The 26,501-nt window shown below is 42.9% G+C and overlaps 1 protein-coding gene across 2 annotated transcripts in view; it reads left to right on the forward strand.

Moving 5' to 3' along the window:
* The first annotated feature begins 471 nt into the window (after positions 1 to 471).
* Mcph1 (microcephalin 1) overlaps positions 472 to 26,501 on the forward strand; it is a 204,099-nt gene continuing 178,069 nt past the window's right edge. For both annotated transcript variants that reach the window (XM_059245032.1, XM_059245031.1), the window contains exons 1-6: positions 472 to 568; positions 6,328 to 6,446; positions 21,091 to 21,178; positions 24,140 to 24,254; positions 24,993 to 25,133; positions 25,706 to 25,795. In XM_059245032.1, the coding sequence (XP_059101015.1) occupies positions 557 to 568; positions 6,328 to 6,446; positions 21,091 to 21,178; positions 24,140 to 24,254; positions 24,993 to 25,133; positions 25,706 to 25,795 (565 nt within the window). In that variant the 5' untranslated portion in view covers positions 472 to 556. The remainder of the gene's footprint in view (positions 569 to 6,327; positions 6,447 to 21,090; positions 21,179 to 24,139; positions 24,255 to 24,992; positions 25,134 to 25,705; positions 25,796 to 26,501) is intronic.

Raw genomic sequence — 26,501 nt, forward strand, 5'->3', positions numbered from 1 at the left:
TCCATTTTTTTTTAAGACAAGGTCTCCTGCAGCCCAAGCTGGCCTCCAACTTGCCATATACCTGTGGCTGGCCTAGAACTCTTGATCCTCTTGCCTAATCCCTAAATGCTAAGTTTACAGGCATGTGGAGATATGCCCAGCTCCATAAACAAAATTTTATTAGATAAAAGCTATATTGGCTTGTTAACCCACTGTCTATGCTATGACCATGAAATTGTGGTGTTGAGAGATAATCTGACCTAGAAAGCCTGTAATAATTACTGTTTATGTACAGAAAGCATAATCCAGGATATTTAAGCCCAGATTAGGAAGATTTTAAGTAACACCAAAATAGCAGTGATAATTTTTTGAATGGATTCCTAATAGAAATTTTCATTTATTTTCTAACATAAATAGAACAAGAGAAAAACCTATTGAGCAGGAGGGTATTGCAATTTCCAGTGTATATTTCCTGTTAATGTCTTGCTTATTTTCAGATATTGTGGCCTATGTTGAAGTATGGTCTTCCAACGGGACAGAGAATTACTCAAAGACATTTACCAAACAACTTGAGGATATGGGGGCAAAGGTAAGAAATTAATATCAGAATGATTGATAGCCCGCTGGCATTTTCTTGTTAGGGGAGCTATTCCTTAGAACATGAAGGCTATGGCAGTGGGTAATGATGGGAGACAAAAGAACCCAAATAGGAGTTGGGCAGTAGTGCTTACAGAGCAGATAGTCTTGGAGGCATTGTATGAGGAGGAATCTAAGAGGAAGCATGAGTCTGGCATTGGTCCTATAAGGACTGGTACTTGGAGTCAAAAGAATAAAGATACAGGAGAATGAGCAGCCTTCTAAGGGAAGGCTGTGACCTTAGGTGTATTGGAAACATCTCATAGGCATTTGACTATCCATATTTGGAGCTTGAGGCAGTCACAGCTCTAGATTGTGACATGATGGTCAAGATCTCTGGGGTCAGGAGAGGATATTAGCTTTACTCAGATTCTAGTTTGAGTAGTGCTGAAGGACGTGGTGGCTTTTGAATATTTAAGGACCAGTGATGGCCTGACCACCCACCCAGGAACAAGAGAGAGCAAAGAATATATCAGGAGAATGTGAAAAGCAAATATGGAAGAATTTAAAAGATGGGGATTCAGCCAGGCAATGGTGATGCACTCCTTTAACCCCAGCATTTGTGAGGCAGAGGCAGGTGGATTTCTGGTTCAAGGCCAGCCTGGTCTACACAGTGAGTTCCAGAACAGCCAGAGCTACACAGAGAAACCCTGTTTCAAAAACAAAAAAAAGATGGGGATTCAGAACAGCAAAGCCTTGAGGAAAGGTAAGATATACTTGAGGTTTGAGAACCGTGAGGCGCTTGTCTTAGTTCACATCCCATTATAGAGGTAAAGGGGTCCAAGGTGAGTCTAAGAGTCCTGGCTTAGGAGGAAATGGAGACAGTGAACACAGACTGCTCAGGCAGGGAGTTTTGCTTTGAGCAAAGTGTGCTTACTTACTTACTGGTCTTCAGGAGACGCTCACTGACAGGCTGGGTGAAGTGGGTGACAGGCTAACTCAAGGCAGGGTAAGCATGGGTATTAGAGCAGTACCTGCCTTGCTTTGCCACCCTAGTCCATGTAAAGTAAGGTCAAAGGCTTAGAGTAGAGGAATCTGCACAGATGCGCTGCCACTTACAATGGAGTTCAAGCCTATTATACCCGTTGTAAGAAAAGAAAATCCTGTGAATTGAAAATGTATTTAATGCACAGTTGTGCTTAGCAACTCTGTGTGTGTGTGTGGAGCAGTGGCTCTTGGGACTGGCTGAGAATTGCTGTTCTTTGCATCATGAGATGTGATGCATATCCTACAGTTCATAGCCAGCTTAACAAAATACCATTTCTTCTGACAATGTATCACTCTTCTACCACCTCAAAGTAAAGCAATCCTAAGTAAAACTGTGATAAACCAAAGACTTCCTGTATGGAAGGTCAACATATTTTTCATTGAAGAGCACAGCATGTTTTGTTACCCTGGCGTGTGCAACACCAAATGGAGTTCTGTTTTAGGAGGGTCGGTGTGTAAATTCTGGTTCATGCCTCTGTCTAGATGTAGTCCGTGGCAGCCCAGTCCAAGGTGTGGGATTTTACCAGATCCTCCTCTGGTCTAAGGTTTACAGATGCTGCTTATTGTCTGACAACTTGATGAAAGCCTTGGAGAGAGAGTCCCCAGGTGCTAGGCTGGGCTCCTTCTGATTGCCTTGAGAATGGCTGTGCACAAAAGGAACGCCTGTGCACTGTGTGTAACTACTACCATACAGGGCTGTGAAATTTGCAGTGAAACCCGAGAGAGGCCAGTTGTCCTTTGCTTTATACCTTTTGTGCTAGGATAGACTTCTTGGCCTTACACATGCTAGTACACTGTTGCTGAGCTAGGTCCCCAGTCTCTCTTCTGTTTTGGAAAGATAATCATTTTAAAAAGTTTCTAAACGTGTGGGTGGAGGACAGGAGCACATGGCATATGTGTGATCAGAAGACAACTTGAGGCCGTCTCCTACCATGCAGGGCCTGCGGAACACACGTAGGTCATCAAGCTTGGTGGTGCAAGCGCCTCCCTTTACCCACTGAGCCATGTCACCAGACCCCAGATGTTGTGTTTTTAATCTCTTCCTTTTTTAATTTGCTTTCATATTTCCAGTGTACAGTGCTTTCCAGGGAGGATAACGCCCAAGACCCCCACAAGATGCCTGAATCTACAGATAGTACAAAACCCTATCTGGGCATACACACCCATGAGCCTGGCTCAATGGTGTAGGACAGTATCCCAGCTACTTGAAAGAATGAGGCAGATAGCCAACTTGAAGATACTTTATAGGGTCCTGTATCACAATTTAAAACTAGAAAGGGTCGGGGATCTAGGTATAAAATTTAGTAGTAGAACATCTGCCTAGCTTGCTTAAGACCATAGGTTCAAGCCTCCCCCGTGCTGGGATTACAAGCATGTACCGCCATGTCTGACTTCTTACACAGGTTCAGGGAATCAAACTTGTAGGTTTTTTTTGTTTTATTTTGTTTTGTTTTTATTCTTTTGGCACTTTTACTCTTGGGGAGCCCACCATCTAGCTCCCAAATAAATACACACGTGGAGGCTTATTATTACCTATGAATGTCCAGCCTTAGCTTGGCTTGTTTCTTGCCAGCTTTTTTTAACTTAAATTATCCCATCTGTCTTTTGCCTCTGGGCTTTTATCTTTCTCTATTCTGTATACCTTTCTTTTCTCTGTGGCTCACTGTGTAGCTGGCCCCTGATGTCCTCCTCGTCTTGCTTCTTCTCTTTTTCCCAGATTTCTCTTCCCATTTGTTCTTGCTGTCTGCCCAGCTGTCGGCCATTTAGCTCTTTATTAGACCAATCGGGTATTTTAGACAGGCAAAGTATCACAGCTTAACACAGTTAAGTGTTCCACAACATAAACAAATGTAACACATCTTAAAATAATACTACACAACACAAACTGAGGATATCAGTGCTTGCAAAGCAGTCATGTCACTGACTGAGCCATCTCCCCAGTCCCAAAAAGCCTATTTTTGACATGGCTCTATGAATCTACTTGATGAGTATTTTAGCTGATTGTAAACTGTTAGCATGCACTCTGTTTCCTTGAAGGAATGTCTTCACTACCTTTTTGACACAAAGTCTCACTGTACCGCTGTCCCCAGTCTCATAGTGATGACCCTCCTACCTCAGTCTCTCAAGTACTAGGGTTACAGACTTTTGCCACCATGTCCAGCTCCTACATTACTGTCTGACTTCAGATTGCTGTTGATAGTGTCTGAGCTAGGTATTTCTCATTGCTTTGTGGTGATAATTTAATTTGTGCTTTAATAAAGCTTGCCTGGAAATCAGGGGAAAAGGCCAGCCATTTTAAGTAAACAAGTCAGGCAGTACACGCCCTTAATTTGATTGCCTATCAGGCAGGATCTCTGTGTTTTCAAGGCCATACTAGGGAACAGCCAAGCGTGGTGATACAGGCCTTTAATCCCAGTACCAACCATAGAGACCTGGAGGTCTGTACAGACAGACAGTGACAAGTAAGCTGGGCTAAGATAGCCAATGAGAGGGTAGAACAGCAAGGCAATAAAGTCGTGGGTAAGACAGGAAGTAGCTCGCATTTTGAAGCTGCAGAGTTGGTGAGGTAAGGTTGGCTGGTGGCTTTTCCTATTTCCCTGATCTCTCTAAGGCTTTCACCCCTTTATTTGGCTCTGTGTTTTTTATTTAATAAGACCATTTAGAAATTGGTCTACGTTGCTTAAAGTTGGGCTTATCTCCATCTTCTCACCCATTTCCACCCTTTCAAATTTGTCTTTATTCCAGATAGTCTCTTAATTCCATGATGGCATGTGCACTGGCTAGTTTTATGTCAGCTTGACACAAGCTAAAGTCATCTGAGAGGAGGGAACCTCAATTAGATAATGCCTCCATAAGATCAGCCTGTAAGCAAGCCGGTAGAGTATTTTCTTACTTAGTGATTGATGGAGGAGGGCCCAGCCTTTGTGGGAGGTACTGGGTTCTATAAGAAAGCAGGCTGAGCAAGCCAGTAAGCAGCACTCCTCCATGGCCTCTGCATCAACTCCTGCCTCCAGGTTCCTGCCCTGTTTGAGTTCCTGTCCTGACTTCCTTCAGTGATAGACAATGATAAAGCATAAGACAAACCGGCTGGGCAGTGGCGCACACCTTTAATCCCAGCACTCAGGAGGCAGAGGCAGGCGCATCTCTGAGTTTGAGGCCAGCCTGGTCTACAGAGTGAGTTCCAGGACAGGCAGGACTATACAGAGAAACCCTGTCTCTGGTGTAAGGGGAGGGAAGACAAACCCTTTCCTCTCCAAGTTGCTTTGGTCATGATGTTTTGTTTCATAACAGCAATAGTTAGTAACCCTAACTAGGATATGTGATTGGTGTGGCCCTTTCTTCACACTTTGAAGAGTTCTTTTGATCCAGAATGCGTGTCCTTGAATTTGAGAATGTTTTCCTTGATCCTTTTATAATAATTTTCTTTTATAATTTCTGCTTCATCTCCCCAATTTGTTTATGTTTTAACTCCATAACTTGGCTTCAGGATCATGATCTGTGCTTTTTATGGTCCTGTCTTACCCTGTTACCTAATTTCTGTGTGCTCTGTTGCTGGGGAGATTTTCTTTACTCGGCTGTCTACTATTTCTATGGAATTTTTTTTTCTATTCTTAAATTTGTAGTAACTCTAGGTCTTGACCCCTTTAAAATATCTGATCATATCACATAAATACTGTATCGTCTCAAAATTCTGATTTTAATTTTAATTAGATATGTATTCTCCTTGCTGTTTGTTTCCTCCACATTACATTGTTTCTCTTTCATGGAGAGGGATTTTCATTTGTTTATTTATTAATTTCCTTACTTATCGAGACAGGGTCTCATGTACTCAGGCTGGTCTAGAACTGGTTGTGTAGCAGAAGATGGCCTTGAATGTATGGTTCTCCTGTCTCGACCAAAGCACTAGGACTACAGGTGTTTACCACCATACCTGGTTTTTGAAAATGGTGGAAGGATAGAACCCAGTTCTTTGAGTTTGCTAGGCAAGCACGCTACCAACTGCGCTATATCCTCAGTCCAACATGGCAAGTTTTAAAAAAGAGTTTAAGGTGTGCGTGCCTGTGTGTGTGCACACATGCCACAGCTCGTGTGGAGGTTCAAGGATGGAGAGGGATTGAAGTATCCTTGTGTCTGCCGGTCTTTCCAGCTGATTTACAGGTGGTGCCTCCTCCTGTCCGTTTTTCTTTTCCTGCCCCTGGTTTGTTCTCTCCCGTTCTCTTTATCTTGAAGGTTGCTACTCTGTTCTGTGCTTGGAAGCTTTATTGTGGGAGTCAGGGAGACAGGAGCCAAAGCTTTATTGAGGTAAGGGTGTCAGGAGCCAAAGTTTTATTGGGGTAGGGGTGACATGAATGCTAATCCTCATTCTGACTGCAGCAGATGTATTTTGGTCGGGAGAGGTTGAGGCAAGGTCTCACTATGTAGCTCTGGCTGTCCTAGAACTCTCTATGTGAACCAGGCTGACCTTAAACTCAGAGATCCTCCTGCTTCTGCCTCCTAAGTGCTGGGTGCTGGGATTAAAGTTGCATACCACCATGCCATGCAAAAGCATCATTCCACATTCATCTCAGTATTGTTTCCTGGTGCATTCTGAGAAGTGAAATTCTGGGGTAAGGGTTTTGATCATTGCATTTTGACAATTTTTGAGCAGTTTTTTTTTTTTAAATTATTTTAAGAAATTTTGAATAGATAGCAGTGAGCATTTGGTTTTTTGGATTTTGTCTACAGGTTTCAAAAACTTTCAACAAGCAAGTGACCCATGTGATCTTCAAAGATGGCTATCAGAGCACCTGGGACAAAGCCCAGAAGACAGGGGCAAAGCTGGTTTCCGTCCTCTGGGTTGAAAAGTAAGTAGTTGCCCTCTATTTTTTTCCTGCAGTTTTCTAAGATTGGCAGAAATCTAGTTTTAATGCTTTGCTTGGTGATAGAATTTGATAATATTTAGTTTTCATCTTTTCTCAGCCTTCTATGGAGGCAAGTACATTAATATCTTTAAGCCTCACCCTCTACAACTGAAAAATGGCTGAAATGCTGATCCTGTGTAGAGGGAAGGTGAGTGTGAAGGCCTAAGGCAGGGGTGTGCCTTGGATGTGCAGGAGATGTGGAGAGTGTGACCGAGCACTGTGTATTGTTAGCTAATGTTGCTATTAACATAGACCTGCATTGCAGGAGCTTATTTTCCTCAGCTCCGGAAGCTGTGTACCTCAGGTATCTGCGGCTTGTTTCTTTTGAGACATCCTTGCCTGTATGTGGCCATCTTCTTCCTATGTTCTCATGGCATTCCCTCTGTTGATGTTTCTGTCCGCATTTTCTCTTAAAAGCTTATCAGTCATGTTGAGTTAAGCCTTCAGCAATGACTTTCCTTACCTCAGTTACTTCTTTAAATATCCTGTCTCCAGGTTTTGTTAGTTAGGGACACAAGCTTGTGGGGTTTGATGACAGTCCAGCCATCAAAGGGAAGTTTAGGTGGAGTTGAGGGCAGTAGGTCAGGTGCACAGTGGGAATGACATGGAATTGTGCTCGGAGACCGAGGTTAGTGCGGAAGCTGACAGTGTTGGGGAGCTGTTGGATGTTCAGATCAGACTAGGATGGTAGCCATGTGGTAGTGCGGACTGACCAGTTCAAGGTGTGTGTTTGTGTGTGTGTAGCTTTCTGTGTATATGTGTGGGGTTGATGTAGGCTGGGAACTGAACCCTGACTCTGTGGATACAGGAAGATAGCACTGGCTGAGACTGGGAAGGCTTTAGAGGATTGGAGGTGGTAGCTGGAATGATGCGGAACAGAGTCAGGACTTTCTGTTGAGATGTGTGGAATCAAATTTCAGATACTTACTAGACTTGCTGTAGAGGTGATAGTGAGTGGGTAAACAAATTCAAGGAGAGATTGGCTACTAAAATAGGGGGGTTGTCTGTACTGGGCTGTGAATTAAAAGCTCTATGCTGAAGGTGAGCATAGGTAAGCAGATGGAGGGGGAAGAAGGTTGAGTGTGTCTGGGTCTGGAAGTCTGGCAGAGAGGAATGGGGGAAGTACACTAAGGAGTGGAGTGTTGAATGGCCAGGCTGTTTGGTTTTCAGAAATGACCAGCCCGTCTGTTTGGGAAAACACGTTGAACTGTCTGTACTCACAGACTTATGGTCTTCTCCTTACCGGGAAAGTCTCCAGTTCACTCAGCACCAGCTGGATGTCCATCAGCTCAGTTACGGCACCCTACCTGGACTTGTGTCCGATCCCACAAGGGAGGGGCTCATATAAACAATAAAAGATTAATATTCAGGAATGTTAGGGGGTAGAAGCTGTGAGACAGGAGCTGGGACAATGATCACATAGACTTCAAATTATAACACCCACATTTGTTCTAGGCCAGTTTTGGGTTTATAGCAAAATAGATCAGAAAAGGGGTTGGGGATTTAGCTCAGTGGTAGAGCGCTTGCCTAGCAAACATAAGGCCCTGGGTTCGGTCCTCAGCTCTGGAAAAAAAAAAAAAAAAAAAAAGATCAGAAAGTATAATGTTGATATTCCTGCCTCTACCCAGCCTCCCTCACAGTCAGCTTCCTGCTCAGGACTGGTGCTTTCCTGGAAGTTGTCTAGGAACCAGCATTCATATGCCTTCCTCACTCTGAACTCAGCCTTACTGTTTTCTTTTAGATTTCTCTTAGTTTTCTAAAATCGCAAGGTGACTCCTTTATGATGTAGGATTCAGGAAATTTCCTATTTCAGAGACCTTTTTCAGATTATCTGTTACCAAAGACAGAAATTTACTGCTGAAGTTTCTCATACCTCAGGTATGGATAAGGAGATGGAATAGGGAGAACAGATGGGTTCCATTTGTTAGATAAAGTGAAGGAGGAGTGGCTCATGTAGTCCCTGTGCTTGGGACTGAGACAGGATCATTGGACTTCTAGGCTATCATAGGCTACATAGGAAGACCTTGTCTAAAAACCAACAACAACAATAAGATTTTTTAAAAGAGGTTATAAAAAGAGGCTCTCTGGGACATTACTGGGTGTCTGTGGAAGTGGAAGCTTAGTGCTGTGAACTTCACATGCAAGTAAGTAATTATCCTACACTCAAAATGCTCCAGGCAAAAAACGTTTTCAGATTTGGAGATATTTGCATCAACTTACTGGATGAGCATCTCAAATATGAAAATCTGAAATCTGAGAGGCTCAAAAGTCCAGGTTTAGGGACTGGGGATGTAGCTTAGTTGGTGGAGTGTTTGCCTACTATTCATGAAACCCTGAGTAGATTACCACATAAACCAAACGTGTGCACATCTTTAACCCTGCACTGGGGAGGTAGAGGCAGGAGGATCAGTTCAATTTCATCCTTGGTTTCAGAGGGAGTACAAAGTCAGCCCGGACTATATGAGGCCCTGTGTATTACTTGATTTTCTTGTTAACCCTCTCTCTCTTTTTTTTTTTTTTTTAATTTTGAGAGAGAGAGAGAGAGAGAGAGAGAGGGAGGGAGGGAGGGAGGGAGGGAGGGAGGGAGGGAGGGGGAGAGGGAAGGAGAGAGAATGAATTTCAGGCTTCAGATTTTCAAAATAAGGTTGTTTTACCTTAAAATACTAAACTCTGACCATTTCATATGTCTAATGATTCTGCCCAACTTTATGTTAGAATATATGTAGACCTTTAGTTGACTATATACTGGAGCAATCTTAACATGTTTGTCCCACTTTTTTTTTTTTTTTTTTTTTTTTTTTTGGTTTTTCCAGACAGGGTTTCTCTGTGTAGCTTTGCACCTTTCCTGGAACTCACTTGGTAGCCCAGGCTGGCCTTGAACTCACAGAAATCCGCCTGGCTCTGCCTCCCGAGTGCTGGGATTAAAGGCGTGCCCACCACTATAACTTTTTGAAATTTTATTTTTAATACATGTATTTATTTTATGTATATGAGTATTTAGGTTCAACTTGTGTGTACAGTGCCCACAGAGGTCAGAAGAGGCCATTGGACCACCTGACACTGGAGCTGTGGATGGTTGTGAGTTACCATGTGGATGCTGGAAACAGTTGAGGTCCTCTGCAAGAACAACATGTGTCCTTAACACTGAGCCATGACTCCAGACCTTGTCCCATTGTCCTTAACAAATATAAAATAATACTTTGTATGACAGAGGTTCTCTCTCAGTTGGTGGAGTATTTGTCTAGCATGCACACCCTAGATTGACCCCCTAGTGCAGTAAAAAGTGGGGCCATGTGCATGTCTTTAATCCTGTTATTTAACTTGGAGTCATACCTGTGCCCCAAGTCAAGCCTGGCCATGTGAACTCAATAAGCCAATTGAAAGCTAGATTAATAGTGAGAAGCAGAAAAATGGTGATCATGGAGGGATTAAGACACACTTTGGGGGTGTCTGCCCCTCGGAGTGAGCTGACTGCAGTGGAAGGTAAAGTGGACGTTCCCAGCAACTGCTGGAGTAATTTTCCTCTTTCCCCTTTAACTTGCCGGCATCAGTTGCTTTTCACCTTTACTTGGTGAAGCAGAAAAATATGTTTGGACATTGAATAATTCTGCTTTCTGCTGTTAAGTCATCTCTTTTAATTGGCTTATTGAGTTTGGGTAGCCAGACCCGTTTTGGGGCACAGGCTGTAACCCACAAGTTTGATACCAATCCCAGCACTCCCAGCTGGGGATATGAGTAAGGGAGTAGGTGGGTAGAGGCAGGAGGAAGATCAGAGTTCAAGGTCATCCTCTGCTACATAGGAAGAGTTGTTTGAGGCAGTGTGGGCTGTGTAAGACCCAGTCTCCAAAAAAAAAATGCCCTTTGTATTAGAGATGCAGGAAATAGCATAACTGGTCTGATAAGACATTTTTATTTCCTTTTCTATTCAGAATCATTGTGACATTGAACCTAGGTATACACTAGTGTTCACTACACTACCGCACTAGTGTAGATATATGTCTTTCCACAGGTTTAAATGCCAGAAATGGGGCGTGCACATTGTAATTTGTGGTAGATGCTGCCAAATTTTCCTGGAAAGAATGCCTTAATTTCTGTCTTTTCAAGTAATATAAAAAGATGTCTTAATTTATAAGTAAAAAGTATTGTTTTTATTCTAATTTTTCCTAATTTTAAGTGAGCTGAGATGGCCTCTGTTAATCACTGGTCTGGCTTCTCTTAACTGCCCAGGGTCACTCATCGGTTTTTTTCATTGGCTGTGCTCATGTGTTTGTGGCTTCTAGGGTCACTAAATTCCCATTGTGTGGGGTCTCTTGGGCACCAGGTTTCAGACTATAACAGTCTCTGATTAAAAGGACCTTTCTTTTGGACAAGAGAAAATTTTATATCCCAGAAAACAAAAGATGAAGACAGAATAATTAAAGATCAGCCTGGCTCTCATCTCCTGGGTCTTTTGGAGAAAGTTGATCCTAAGTTAAAATTTTAAAACGGCCACTAACACACGTAAAAAAATGAAATGCATCCATTTGGTGTTGTCAGCCTATTAAAGGAAGATCTAAGACTGCGGTGGGTCCAGGACCGAGGCCTGTGGAGGAGTAACTGAGGGGTTAGTGTGGCTGCAAGGGAGGAGATCATGAGAAACCTGCCGTGGCCACTTTCCAAAGCAGTGCATGACAGAAGTGACCAGCAGGTACACTGCTGCAGACTCATTGTCTGGCTGCCCTTTGCAGAGTCTCAGCATGCCCCCAGCATGTGCATCCTCTTAGAAGAGGTGGGATGGACTAGAGGTGGCGTTAGGCTAACAGAAGGTAAGATGGCGATTCGGCTTCTAGTGTGACATGAGGAAAGATGGGCCTGGCAAACTGCGGGTGACTTAGCAGACACTAAGTATTTGCACAAATGCCCTTTCTTTGCACAATTACATAATTAAATTTCCTTTTTTAGCACCTAATGCAGTTACAGTCTCCTCCAACAAGATTCTAAGATCATAATCCTATGTCCTGCAGTGATTCAGGTCTGGACCCAGCCAGCCTGGGGAGAGATGGAGACTGGTGTGCAGCCACTCTGCTTTATTCTGACCCTCACTGGATACAACCTGGTGTTCAGTACTCAGAACTCAGGTCCCAGTAAGATCTACTGTGTTCTCTCTGCTCCGAGACCCCTCAAACACTCCTTCCTGTGTTCTTCCTTGTGTCCCGGGGGATACTGTGTGTTAGGATTGTGTGCTAGCCAAGTGATTTTCAGATACGTGCAGTACTAATGCGATATGTCTGTGTTAGAAAATAGTACCCTGCTGCTTAGGTGACTCACTGACTGCTTTAGGGGGTAAAGGGCGATAGTTTGGGGGAGGTGAAGGAGCAGCAGGGCTGCCCGGGTGAGGGAGTGGCAATTACAGGTATCTCCTGAGGGGAAGCTTTCCTAGTGGGATAGATGCAGATGTGGCCTCCCTGGGCTCTGAAGTGGCTACAGCTGGTGTTGTCAGGACTGCCTTGAAACACTTCTCTCTTTGGCCACTAGATGGAGTGCTAATGCTACCATTTTGCACTTCTGAAGAATACTAAAAGTCTACTAGGAAGCATTTTCTGTTCATCATATTGAGGAGGTGTCAGATAAATGTGAGGCTTTTTGTTATCAGTGGAGTTTGGTTTTATTATACCAGTGGAGTTTGGTTTTACTATTTTTAATTAAGTGTCTGTGTGGGTATGTGCATGTGAGTTACCCAGGGAGGCCAGAGGCATCATTAGATCTCCTTGGAGTTACAGCTGGTTATAACTTGCCTGACATATGCTCTGGGAATCGAGCTCCAGTCCACTGGAAAAACATTACATGCCCTTAACTACTGATTCATCTCTTTCAGATTTCTTCTCATGGAAACCTCTTTTCCTTCTACTCAGGAGTCCAGCTGTGGGCTCATGGAGTCCTGTCTCATTCTTGTACAGAACTCTCGTGTTTCAGAACTGGTAACCAGGCTGCCCCCCTTTTCTGAGCATCTCTTCATTTTCCGTTTCTTCTTTAATGGCCCTTCTGAGTGCCTTGGGATCACTCTTGTATTCAATGATAATCTTCCTGTCTTAAGGGGGCTAGTGAGTAGTTTTCATTCCATTTTCAAAGTCCTTCTTGTCATATAGTATAATATATTCACAGGCATGATATATAGGGGTCCAGTTTATACCTACCACAATCTATAATTATTTTTATCAAATTAAACAACAACCATGAGGTAAGATTTCACAGTAGACCAATATGAAGCACAGGGCCAAATGGACACATTCTATTGTAGCACGGATCTTAGAAGGTCTTATTAATAAAGAAAAACTCAGAGCCAGGTATTGGGGTGAATGCTGAATGATCAAAGAAACAGAACAAGCCACAGCCACCTCACCTTGCCAGTTCCTCATCTGAACCTTTTTCCTCAGACTCATTCTGAGTCCTCATCCAGAATGAATCTCAGCTGAACTGCTGCTAAAAGCCTAAAAGCTTAACCGACCCTAGTTCCTGGTTTTCACACCTTTTATACCTTTCTGCTTCCTGCCGTCACTTCCTGGGATTAAAGGCATGTGTCACCATGCCTGGCTGTTTCCAGTGTGGATTTGAACTCACAGAGATCTGGATGGATCTCTACCTCCAGAATGTTAGGATTAAAGGTGTGTGCCACCATTTTCTGGCCTCTATGTCTATCTAGTGGCTGTTCTGTTCTCTTACCCCAGATAAGTTTATTAGGGTGCAATATATTGGGGAACACAATATCACCACATTTCCACTTTTTTGTCTAAACTTTAAAAAAGCTTATAACTAATACAAGAAAAACTATATCCAATAAGTATACACAATATATACAGTCAAGAATTACATTAATGATGTCTAGTCCATTAATATTTGACAGATTCAGACAAAAAACTCCATTATGTGTATTAACAATGTCCAGTCCATTAACATTTGACAAATTCAGATAAACAATTTTCATTACTTATCCTGTTTAAAACAGTAGTTCCTTTTTAAAAGTAGGGTCAATAATCTCCCTTTTATCTTATATCCATATTCTCTTCTTTCTTTTCATAATAGAGTCAATAATCTACCTTTTGTCATTTTTATATCTTCCCCTTTTTCTTATTAGAGTAGATTCAATGATCTACCCATTTATCCTATTATTTCTTTATCTTTTTTCTCAGAGTAGATTCAATGATCTACCTCATATCTATATTCTCTTTTCTCTTTTTCTTTTTTTTTAAACAAAAACTCTAAATCTAATCTCCTTGTTCAGCTTTTTTCCTGACCATTAACAATTAACAACTTGTAATCAACCATCATAAACAATGACAGTATCCATAACTCATTAAACAACGAAAAACCTCCCATCCCACATCTTGGGAATGTGGGTGTCGTTTTCTTAAAATTACTTCCTGCTTTCTGGGGGGCAAAGGCATCTATAGGGAATCCTGAAAAGAAAATATTTGAGTTAATTGTCAAGTTCTGAGAGATTTAGCTGTATCATCTGTCCAGTCTCTGCATAGTGGGGAAGTGAAGGGCTGTCTCAACTCCTTGCTCGGGTAGTCTGAATTTGGATCATCTCAGCTAGCCATCTCGAAATTGTCCTGAGCAGTTTGTAGTCCAAAGCAGATTTTTCTGTGGTGTTGATCAGCTTAATGGCTTTACCATAGTCCATGTGGAATCATTGTTGTGGGGTCCTGTCATCCTTTTGAAGATTTCAAAGTTGCTATTAGGTGTAGTCATGGTTCCCTGCAGTTTTTTTTTTTTTTTTTTTTTTTTTTTTTTTTCTGTGCTTCCTCTGTGGTTTGGAGCAGTCTGATAAATGTCTGCCTCTGGGAACCATGAACATTCTTCCCTACAAGAAAATATCTTCACAGCAATCTCTCCCCACCATTTGTCTTGCCAAACTTTTCCAAACTGACCATTGCCGATGCTTTCTTGTAACATGATAATCCTGGCAATTCTTCTCTGAGCGAGCAGCAGTAAACCCTTCCTCCCAGGTAGCAGCATCACCGCAGTCACCAACACAATGATAAGCAGCCAGCAACTCGGAGCAGCAGCCACTGCCTCCATGGTCCCACCACCACCGTTTGTGGATCAGCCCTGGCCGCAGCTTCTCCTTAGAAAGCCTCCAAGGCCAGCTTCAAACTCGGGATCCTCCTTCAGTAAATCCTACTGGCGTGCACCACCACAACCGGCAACTTGTAGCTCAGATCTGAGCTGGGGCCCGCAAGGCCACAGGCAAGCGGCTTTTTTGTGAATTCATACCACAAACATTGGGCACCAGATGTAGCACGAGTCTTAAAAAGGTCTTATTAATAAAAACAAACCTGGAGCCAGGTATTGGGGTGAATGCTGAAAGATCAGAGAAGCATAACAAGCCATAGCTACCTCACCTTGCAATTACAAAATCTATCTTTTTAGCCTGAGCTGGTGTGGAACTCACTATATTGATCATGCTGGTCTTGAACTCACAGAGATCCACCTGCCTCTGCCTCCAGAGTTCCGGGATTAAAGATGTGTATAACCATGCCTAGTTTAGTGTGAGTTTTTACTGAGTAGCTTCATACTTTAACGCCTGTGTGAACATGCAAGTCTCTTGCCGAGATTTATGTTACTGGCATCATGTTTCACTTCATGTGGGAACTGACTTAATTCCGAATCTGAGCCTGTACACCTGTCACTCTGATAGGTGAGTTATTAAGATACTTATTCTAAAGTTAAATAAAACATGTCTTCTATAACTATGTCACTAGACCAGGCACAAATTTTGCTGATTTGAATCAAGCCTTTTCCCAAACTATTAGCTATAGAACATGTTTAGTAATTCTATAAACTTGGGCAGCTGGTCTGTGAGCTAAACTTAGTTTGTAAACCAGAAGGGAAGTGGCAGTGCCTACACACCAAAGCTGGTGCAGACGTCTCCAGACTAGCTGACCTTGTCCTTAGGCTGACCAGGATATTCTGTAGGTGGTAATAGGATCCCCAGGTTCAGTTTCTCTTAGGTTCAGATTAGTCCTAACCATTTCCTTCCTTTTACTGACATTTTTCTTGAGAGAGAACAAGGTGATAAGAACTACTCAGGGTTAGACTCATAACCAGGCTAGAGAAGAAGCACTTAAGAGACATTTCCCTCCTCTGCTCTTTTGCCATTCTTACTGGCCTTTATTGTTTGGTTGGTTGTTTTGGGTTTTCCCTTTTATCTCCAGCCTGCTTTCATGTCACCGTGTGTCTGCAGCTCAGGCTGGCCTTCAGCTTGCTGTAGTCTTTGTGTGTCTGCCTCCCCAGTGCTGAGATCATTGGCATGAGTCAGTACACCCAGCTCTTCCATTAGGACCGTTCTGAAGCTATGGGCTTCTAGAGGCTTACATGATGGGATTGTTTTTAAAAACCAGCTTTGTAAATGTGTGGCTTAAATCAAGTGTGGGGGCTCATGTCTGTAACACTAGCACTTGGGAGGCTGAGACAGGGGCATCACTGAGAGTTCAAGGCCAGATCAGGCTATATAACTACTTCCAGACAGCCTGGGGTACAGTGTGAGACCCTTTCTCAAAATCTAGGGGTTTTATAACCTTTCAGAGTACCACCTGCCCCTTTGAAGCAGCTTCCTTGTCCCCAGCCCCCACCCTGGAGCAGCCTCTGCTCTGGATTCTGTAGCCAGAAGTTAGTTTCCCTGCTGTAGGATTTCGGGCAGATGGACTCTTCTAGCATGTACTGCTTGGCTTCCTTCAGTCACTGTGATATTTTAGAGACTTCTCCATGTCTTATGCAGCAATAGTTTCCTTTCATTGTTTAGCCAAGTAGTATCTATTGCATGTACATACCACAGTGTGTTTGCCAGTGGTAGAAATCTGAACAGTTTTCCATTTTTGGTTACTATGAATGAAGTTGTTATGGAGATTTGTGTTTGTGCCTTTCTGTGTTTTCATTTCTTGTGGTTTATTACTCAAACAAGGTGGCTGCATGGTTTCACGTTCCTACAACAGTGTGAGTGTTCTTTTGTTCCGTGCTTTCACCCACACTTGGGGTTTGTCCATCATTTAAATTTAGCTATTAAGAGTGGATATATAGCAGTCTCTCATACGTTCTCATTTATATATCATACAGTTTTCTCAGTTAAAGTATACAGTTCATGGCTTTTAAACATACTCAGAGTTGTGCAGCCATCTCCACAATGTAAAGTATTTTGTACCTTGAACTGAAGCCTGTGCCCTTAGCGGTCACTCCCATGTCTGTTTGCCCATCACTGGGAAACTCTAAAGGCAGAGCGTGGACAGTTTGTATCAATGCAGTCAAGTGTGGCAGCACCTGAGGTTCCGTCTTTGCAAGGTCCATCATGTTGTCATTCTTAGCTGCTTCCTGTTTCTGACCAAATGTTGCTTGATTATATGGATGTGTGTACGGGTGCGCGCGCGCACACACACACACACACACACACACACACACACGCAGTAAGAAAAGGACTTAAACATTACAGGGCTTGGGGTGTAGCTTACTTTCTTTTCTGTTGCTGTGATAAAAAATACCCTGACAAAAGCAACGTAGGGAGAAAAGGTTTGTTGGACTCAAATCCAAATTACAGTCCATCATGGCAGGCAAGTCACAGCAGCAGGGGATGAGAGACTCGGTTCTGTTACATCCAAGGTCAAGAATAGAGAACAGTTAGTGCACATGTGCTAGTGCTCAGCCTGTCCCCCCCATTTACACAATCTCAGACCCCTTGTTCAGGGGATGGTCTCATCCATAATTAAGGCGGGTCTTCCTTCATCCTTTAAAGGAGTCGAGACAATTTGTCAAAGACATTCTTCGAGGCTAACCTTAATCTAGAAAGTCCCTTATCGATATGCCCAGAGGCCTACCTCTTAGGTCTTAGATGCTGAGTTGTCAGTTACCACTGACCATCACAGGGCAAAAGGCAGGCATTGTTCGATCGACTGTGAACATTATCTGGTGTTTGTTTTAAGTTTTTTTTTAAATAATTTTAAATTTTTTTAAATTTATTTTTATTTTATATGCGTTGGTGTTTTGCCTGCCTGCATGTCTGTGTGAGGGTGTTAGATCCCCTGGAATGGGAACGACAGGCAGTTGTAAGATGCCATGTGGATGCTTGGAATTGAACCAGGGTCCTCTAAAAGAACAGTCAGTGCTCTTAACCACTGAGCCATCTCTCCAGCCCCAAGATTTATTTTTATATACATGTATGAGTGCCTGCATATATGTATGTGTATCACATGCATGCAGTACCCACAGAGGCCTGAAGAGGGCACCAGATCCCATGAACTGTGGTTAGGTACTCAGACTGATTCAGTGCCCTTAACTGCTCGGTCATCTCTCCAGCCACCGGAAATTTGTTTTTAACCAGTCCCCCTCAGGGTGCCCTTCTCTTAGAGATATATATACATTCTTTGCACACAAATGTTCTTTCTCTTTATACCAATGTGCATAATGAAATTTTGTTAAGCTAGTGGTTTGTGCTTACAATTCTGAACTAGGTAGCTGGATCTTGAGTCTACTGTGAACACACTTCTGTCATATAGAGTTGTTTTTCCTTCACTGAGTGCTGCCGGCCATCCCTGTGTCCAAACTTTTGGGTTCCAGTTGTCTCACATGGATCCACAGCTCTACCCTGGTGTTAGGGGAGTGCGCATGGCTAGGCACCATGTCCACACCTGTTTCCCTGCTCTTCCCTGTTTGTTCTGTGTGTCACCTTCTCCCCAGCACACACCCAGAGGTTGGAGAGGACCTGGAGTCCTTGACTCCCCTGCACTCTGCTAGGCCTGGGTTTTCTTTTCTTTGTTTGCTCGACAGTTCCCCAAGCAGCTCTTATCTACTCCTCTTTTTTGTCCTTTTTGTTTTCTTTTCCTGCTCTTTTATTGTGATTTAGGGGAACAAGAGAAACTTGTGTACTTGCTCTGTCATTTTACCCAGAGGTCAAGACCCTGTTTATTATCTAAACAGTGCTCAGTTACATCCCCAGCCCCCGCTGTGCCTGCACTGTTACTGTGAACCTCCAGGGCCTTCTACCTCCTTAGTTACTCTCTTGCACCTGGAATCTGAAGAGGTGACTTGTCTAGGACACCTCCTTCCCCACCCATCTTTCCTTAGATAGAGCCCACAGGAGCAGGAGACAGTCTCTTGAGGGAGGCACCATGTCCTCAGGGGAACCAGAAATCTTTGTGTGATGGTTTCTCCTAATTGGGAATATCTGCCTGATCTTTCTCAGTGTGTTGGTGGTGATACATAGGAGGGCTACGAGTTTGTTTTTTATGTTGATTTTGTATCTGCCACTTTGCTGAAAGTGTTTATCAGGAGTTTTATGATTCCCTTTTGTGTAGGATCATGTTTTCTACAAATAAGAACACCGACTTCATCTTCTATTTGTATCCTTTTTATTTACTTCTCTTGTATTGTTTTTGATAAAACATCAGGACTTCTCCATTCTTCTTTTGAGACAGGGTCTCTTATGTAACTGGCTGACCTGGAACTTGCTGTATAGACTAGACTGACCATGAGCGCTTTGAGATCTGTCTACCTCTGCCTCCTGAGTGCTAGGATTAAAATCGTGAGCCACCATGCCTGGCTTTATTGGCTGTATTCTTTCACTTGAAGTATGTGCATGCTCAAATGGGACTGGTTTGCAATAAGATGAAGGTATCATTTCTTCTTAGTAGATTGGGGGTGTAGCTAGTGAACTACACCCTAATTCACATGCTCTAGTTGACAGTCCTCTCCCCCCATACCTCCCTGAGGGAGCAGTAGTAGATGCAGAAGCAGCCACAATTGCTAGAGAGGCTCAGCACACACATTGTAATAGTTAATCAAGCCATCCCTCTAACTTCAGTAACTATTCAGAGATAGAGGGGCAAGGATCGTGTGGTAGGTCACTAAGGTTAGGGATAGAAGGGAAATGGGCTGAGTAAGGATGAGGATGAGCATTAGATCAACTGAGGAAAATAATGAGTGAAAAGTGGAAAGGAGAAACCTGGATACTGTTAGGATCCATAATTTAAAGATTATTATAGCTACAGAGGTTAGGGTTAAGTAAAGAGGCAAGAGGCGGGAGTGTATAGAGAAGAGAGAAGAAATGAGGTAGGAATGAGAGGAGAGACTGGGCTATGTATAGAATGAGTATAATTGAGGAATATCAAAATCAAAGCAAGACCATTAAGACATCATTTTGCAGGCCAGAGAGGTGGCTCAGAGGTTAAGAGCACTGGCTATTCTTATAGAGGACCTGGGTTCAGTTCCCAGGACCTACATGGCAGCTCACACTATCTCATGCCTTCTTCTGGTCTCTCTGGATACGAGGCACAAGTGGTACACAGACAAACATACAGACAAGACACTCATACCCATAAAATAAAGTAAAAATAAATGTAAAAAGATATTTATACAAGAATGAAAATTGAAAAACAAAGTGGAAATAATGTTACATTTATCATCATATCAGTCAGTAATCTCTTTCTTGTTGGGATGGGTTTTGAGTCCCTCCCCTTCCTGTGATGTCTCACATAGCAGACTACTGATGAGACCTCGAAAGACGCAGCCTGGGAATATATCTAGCCCCTGGTTTCATCTCAACCCCTGGGTATATATCTGCTCAATATATATTTCTGCTCTTTTACCAGTAGGTGTCAGACCTTCCTTGAGTTTTTCTCGGCCCTCTAGATGGAATGTTGCTGCTGGGAAATTTCCATGTCATCCGTCCACATGTGCTGGATGGTGACACTTCCCCACTTGGGTTAGTGGAAGTTAAGTCCAAGGTACTGGTGTGACCATGCCTATACTATTGTTTACCTTGTTGGCAGGACATGTTGTTCTTACCTGGGCTCTGGCTGCCTCTGTTCCTGTCAGCTTCCATGGTCTCCACGTAGTTTCAGATCTGGCCAGTGATTACTTGGTTCTGAGCTGAGCAGAAATTTTCCGTGTTCTTGGTCACCTGTGGAGTTTGGAGGGTGCTTCCTTCTTAGGATATGGTTTCAGGGTGCCCACAGATAATCTCACCTTCAGGGTTGCTCTGATGTGTGACACGTCGGCTGCTGTCTCCACAGCCTATTAATCGTGAGTCTGTCAGCCTGGGAATATATCTAGCCCCTGGTTTCATCTCAACCCCTGGGTATATATCTGACCCCTGCCCCATCTTCTCTCTAGTTTACTAGTTCCCGTGCTTCTGATGGAAGGAGTGAAGGTGGGTGGGGAGTGCTGATTTTATTTTGGCAGTGCTTGGGATTGAATCTAGTGTGTCTCACCTGCTATACAAACACCCTAACACTGAGCCCCTCTCTCAGTCTCTCAGGGTATAAGGAAATGCTGCTCCTTCTTCACCACCCCCAAGTGCTTGGATTACAGGGATGTACTCATATGTCTGACCTTCTTCTGCTTTTACATTGGGGCAGGGGAGACCATGTAGAGAAAGCAGATTTTGGAAAAATTTATATTTATAAAAAAATTTATACCGACTCATATTTGGCATTCTATGTATTTATATATTATGTAAAACATATTAACTTTTGAACCTGCTCCCTGATCTATAAGCAGTCCCATGCTGTATGTTTATAGCAAAGACATTTACTCATTGGCCTGCTTTGACTTGGTTCTACAGATGCAGGATGGCTGGAGCACACGTCGATGAATCTTTGTTCCCTGCAGTGAATACGAATGAACATTTACCAAGCCTAATTAGAAAAAAAGTAAGTATGAATGGGGCGATTATGAATGTATGCACCCTTGGTTTTTTATTCTAGAAATCTTATTTTCACAGGTATTATTCAGAGTATCTTAAGTGTGCTCATTGCTCCTCTCCCATAAAATTTCTAGTTAACTGTGAAGTTTTTTTGTATATGAATGCTTTGGTATATATAATCTATAGGAAATGGAAGAGAATGTAGTTGGCCTTGGAAAATTAAAGCTTGCCCCAAGACTAGATAGCCTTCTGTGTTTGGTATTTCTTTTTTTAATTTGTATTTTATGTGTTTGTATGTTTTGCCTCCATCTGTGTCTGCACTACATGCAAGTCTGGTGTCCATGGAGTCTAGAAGAGGGCATTGGATTCCCTAGAGCTGGAGTTGGTTGTGGGCTGCCAAGTGGATGCTGGGGATTGAACCCAGGTCCTTCACAAGAGCAGTCAGTGCTCTCAACTGCTGGCCATCTCTCTGGCCCCCTGGTTTTTCTTTGAGTGTAACTCACTGAGAATTATCAAAGCACCTTGTTCTCACACAAGAACCACTGTTAGATTTGATGACCTAATTAAGATTGAATGAAGTGGATGAGAACTGTATACTTCGTGCTGAGTATAAGAAGTAGCTGTGGGCTTCTCAGCACTTTTAGAAGATACTGCATGATTAACTAAATAAATAAATAAAAAAGAGGATACTATGTGATGTACATCCATTGTTCATCACAGTAAGCCAGATGCCAGGGCACTGATGAGGCTACACCCCCAAGGCTTTTCCAGACTTCTTCATCAGTTCTTGACTATGCCGTGCCCAAGTAAAGGACTTGGGAAAACATGTCGATAGTACATGCTGTTTTAATTTTACACACGTGGTCAACTCAGGCACAGCAGGCATCTCTGCTGTTAATTCCCTCTGTCACCTCAGCTTGACTAGTGACCTGGGTAAGAGTCCAGAGTGCTCACTACACATTAGCACATACACCCGCTCTGCACAGTGAAACCGCTGAGCTAAGTGTTCAGTTTGCTGAGCTGCATTTTCTTCCCCACTTAATAGTGTGTCTTTGATCATGTTAATTTCGTTTTGTATTGCATATTATGAGTGGCCCTTTCTATATATACTCGCAGTCAGTTTTTATGAAGCATGTTACATGGAAATGTGTGTTTACTTCTTGTGCTCACAAACAGAAGTAGAATTGCTGGCTCATTGTGCAAATAGCCTTGGATGTGGAGATTACATGAATAGTGTGCAAGAGCACCTCTTTCTTGTCCAGTGCTTTTGTATTATCTTTAAACTTTGTCTAGTCTGCTGTACAAATAGTAACTACTTTTAGCCTATATTACACTTCTAGAAACCTTCCTTTTTCTCCCCTTTTCCAAATGCCATTCCAGGTTAATTGTGACTTGAGAACCATCATTATTTTAGGTTCTTAGAGGGCAATTTCTGCCCTCCCTGTCACTCTGCCCCCAGCCTGACCATGGCTTGCTGCTCAGGAAACAGTTTAGTCACATCATGGTATTATCTGTTCCCTCTGTCTAATCATGCTCCCCTGAAGTCCATTTGAGACTCATTTGCAGCGTTCCGTGCCTCTGTGTAGATGTCACATTACCCATCAGCCCTCACTCACACTCCCTGTTGCAGTAGTCGGGCTTTCTGTTGTGGCTGCTGCCCTGGCTCTGTCAGTGTCACTCTGGGACCTAAGTTCCAAGGTGCTGTGTGGATTTGGAAACATTGCTACTTTCAGGTTCTGTGAATACTTTTTTTTTTTTTTTGTAGCATCGGAACCTTATTCTTACTGCTGCCATTTGTCTCATGGTAGAAAGATTCCCAATACTAAGGTCACAGAGTAGAACCTCTATCCTCTGCTTGCCTCATGCGAAGAGTACTCCAGGCATGTCACTAATCCTCACAGAACAATGCACAAGCTGCACAAACTGTCCTTATGTGCAAAACAACACTGTTAAGTAGTACATGTCCCACTGTGCAACAGTGAGCCAGCCTGCTGGACTTGACCTCCCAGCACTCACTAGTAGAACTGAGTTAGTTGTTAAGGATCTTCTCTGCCACTCATCACTCTGGGGCAAGCTCTCCTATGCTGAGGACCAGTGCTTGACACATAGGAACGTGGTAGTACCAAGTGCAACCTGACCTAGCAAGTCCAGAGCAAAACAGGGCATGGGCCTACAAGGGCGAGAAGCTGCTGAGACAAGGAAATGCTGATTCATGTCTTTAGTAACCGAAATGGTTGCTTTTGTGTTCCGTGTCATTGGAGGGACGTTGGTGTGAGAACAGCTGAGTGCCTAGGCTGCCCTGAGAGCCGCCTTGGATGCTGAGAATGCTGGCATGCTGAAATAACTCAGGAAACGATTGCAAAGTAGACGGCCTTTTACTTCATCTCTTAAGTTCTGTGTTGTTTGTCAAAATAATGCCTCAGAAGTAAATACTGCCAACTCCCATACAGTATAATAAACAACTCATTAAGAAGTGATTTTAATTTTGATGTCATTAAAGTTGCCAGAATTCTATGGAAAAGCCTTTCTCTCCTGCTTTAAAAAACAAGTAGCAATCACAGAGACTGGAGAGATGGCTGAGCAGTTGTCGTCTTCAGAAGACCTAGCCAGGTTCTCTTCCCAGCACTTACATGGTGGCTCACAACTGTCCTAACTAGTTTCAGGGGCTCTGACACCTTCTTTGGGTCTCTGTGGGCACCAGGCATGCATCGTTCATATGGTATACATACATAAATGCAGGTCAACATTTCTTCACATAAAAACAAGCAAATCTCTCTCTCTTCTTATTTTTTTGCTTTTTTTCAAAACAGGCTTTTTCTGTGTAGTCCTGGCTGCCTCCCACCTGCCTCTGCCTCCTAAGTATTGGGATCAAAGGCATGCATCACCACCACCCAGCATAAGTAAATATTTTAAAACAAACAGTAAAGAACACAGTACACTTTCATTAATGTTGACCCTTTTTGCTTAGCACAAGTGTATGCAGCCCAAAGATTTTATTCCTAAAACACCGGAAAATGACAAAAGACTTCAAAAGAAATTTGAGAAAATGGCTGAAGAGCTACAAAGGCAGAAGACAACACTTGGTAAGCCAAGTTCAGTGGCCTTGACAGCTGGAGGTGTGGGGGCTGGCTTTAGAGAAGAAGACTGAGCAGTCACTGAGAGCCACTGGGAAGGGCAGTCAGATAATCCTCATCATTCAGTAAGTCAGTGGAATTCTTGTCTGCAAAATGATCACAGGCGAAAAGCAACCTCACTTATTTAATGTTGCCTTTTTACCTCTTGCCTGGTCTTTTTGTTTCATTATCTAAAACAGGCAAAACTTAGGCAATGTTTGCTTTGAATGCTATAGGGAAACAGCTTGGGCTCACTTCCTGTGGTCAAATTCATGTGTGTGTGTTGAGGGGATGAGCAATGTTCAGTAGGCCCACTTTCTGAAAGCTGGATATAAAGCCAGTTTTAGAGGCCAGTCCATATCCCAGCCAGTTTTCTTGCTAGTTGTGTGAGTGTGTACGTGATATCGACTTACCTGTGACTCAGTGGCTACCTCTGTAAATGAAGATGCCAACACCTATCATCATGTAGGGCCTGGGTACACCTAGATGAGTAATGCATGCCCTTTACTGAGAGCTCAGCAGGGGTCAACTGGCAGCTAGCTCTACTGGCAGTGCCATGATTCATGGTGGGGGCAATACTGTCTGTGGGAAGAGAGAATGGCACTGAACAGGAGCAGGAACACAGAGGGGTGAAGGTGAGTCTTAAAAGAATTGAGCTGGTGAAGTGTGGCAGCGTTTTCTTGAATGTAAGTTGAACTCTGTTTTCAGATGATGGTGTCCCTGCCCTCCTGTTTGAGTCTCCTCGCTCAGTAGTATACAGCCCCACAGTTCCCATTAGGAGTCACCAGAGCATGATGGAGAGGAGACTACAAGAGATGAAGGAGAAGAGGGAAAACCTTTCCCCTACCTGTAAGTTGATTACTTTGTAAAATGAAAATTATGTCTACTGGTGAATTACAGAAGATGTATTAAGTCATTAATATCCTAGAAATTTTCTATGAAACTTTGAAGGTTTTTCAACCACAACACTGTTGACTTTTGAGGATAATTCTTTGTTGTGTACACTATCTAAACCAGTAATAACCCTCCCTCATCTGTGACAGACATTGTCCCACGTCTACTTCAGCACTGAGGTCCTACTTAGAGGTAAATCCTAGGAACTTTCACAGTTATCAAACAAACTGAAAACATTCATTTAATTTGGTTTAAGCTTCAAGCAAGTTGGATTTTCAAATTCTCGTCTCACATGTGATTCCATAAGTTAATACTTTTGGGACAATAATTGCTAGGAATTCTTTTTTTTAGTCTTACATCTACAATATACTTTACATAGTTTTTTCTACTCATTATATTAAGCTTAGAATATAGTTAGGAGCCATTTAATATGTGTATGGGATCAAGAGCAGAATAGACAGACATCTTTGTCTTGTCCAATAGGAAATTCTGTGGTCTGTTTCAATGACGTGTCATTATTTTATCAGCTTCCCAGATGTTTGAACAGTCTCAACAGAATCCAAATATCGTTCTGTGTGAAGCATCTTTGAACATTTCTCATGAATCTTTAAGTTCAGGTAAAATTGTAGTATTTTTTTTCCTTTCTGTGACAAAGTTATGATTTGAAAGAGGTGTGTGTGTGTGTGTGTGTGTGTGTGTGTGTGTGTGTGTGTGTGCTCACACTTGTACTTTATGAGATAGACTTTTACTATGAAGCCCTGGCTGGCATGGAACTTACCATGTAGACCTACCCAGAGCACTGTGTCAAGGAGGGTGTATCTTTGTTGCCTCTGCTCTGTTCTTTTTTAAAGTTGAACTTGCATTGTCTCAAGCAGAAGTTAGAATCCCAGTATGGCCTCCAGATTGTGTGGTTTCTCTAAAATTGAAGCCCTCCGCCAGCTAGCACTGTGCCAGTGGAGGACCAGCTTTGAGTGATGACCACAAGTTCCCAAATGAGTGAAAAATGGTGACTGCCCTCCAGTGCCTCATAGTGTAATGAGAAGACAGGGAACCTTACGCTGTGATGATTATTGCTATGTCAGGAGAGGGTGTAGCAGTGTGACCAGACAGGGTGAAGGGATTCACAGGTGACATTGACACTCAGGTGGTTTTGAAGGGTGAATTGTGTTTACCCACAGTAAAATGTGGAGAAAAGATGGGGCCTGGTGTGAGGAGCCTGGAGACTTCAGGTGATGGGGCAGTTTAGCATTACTCCTAAGAAAAGTGCAAGCTTCATTGGCAGTCAGAATACTGAAGGCCCATGAGGTTCATTTGAAATATAAA

This window comes from Peromyscus eremicus, chromosome 17 (assembly GCF_949786415.1).
Source record: "Peromyscus eremicus chromosome 17, PerEre_H2_v1, whole genome shotgun sequence".
In the NCBI taxonomy this organism is placed as follows: Eukaryota; Metazoa; Chordata; class Mammalia; order Rodentia; family Cricetidae; genus Peromyscus; species Peromyscus eremicus.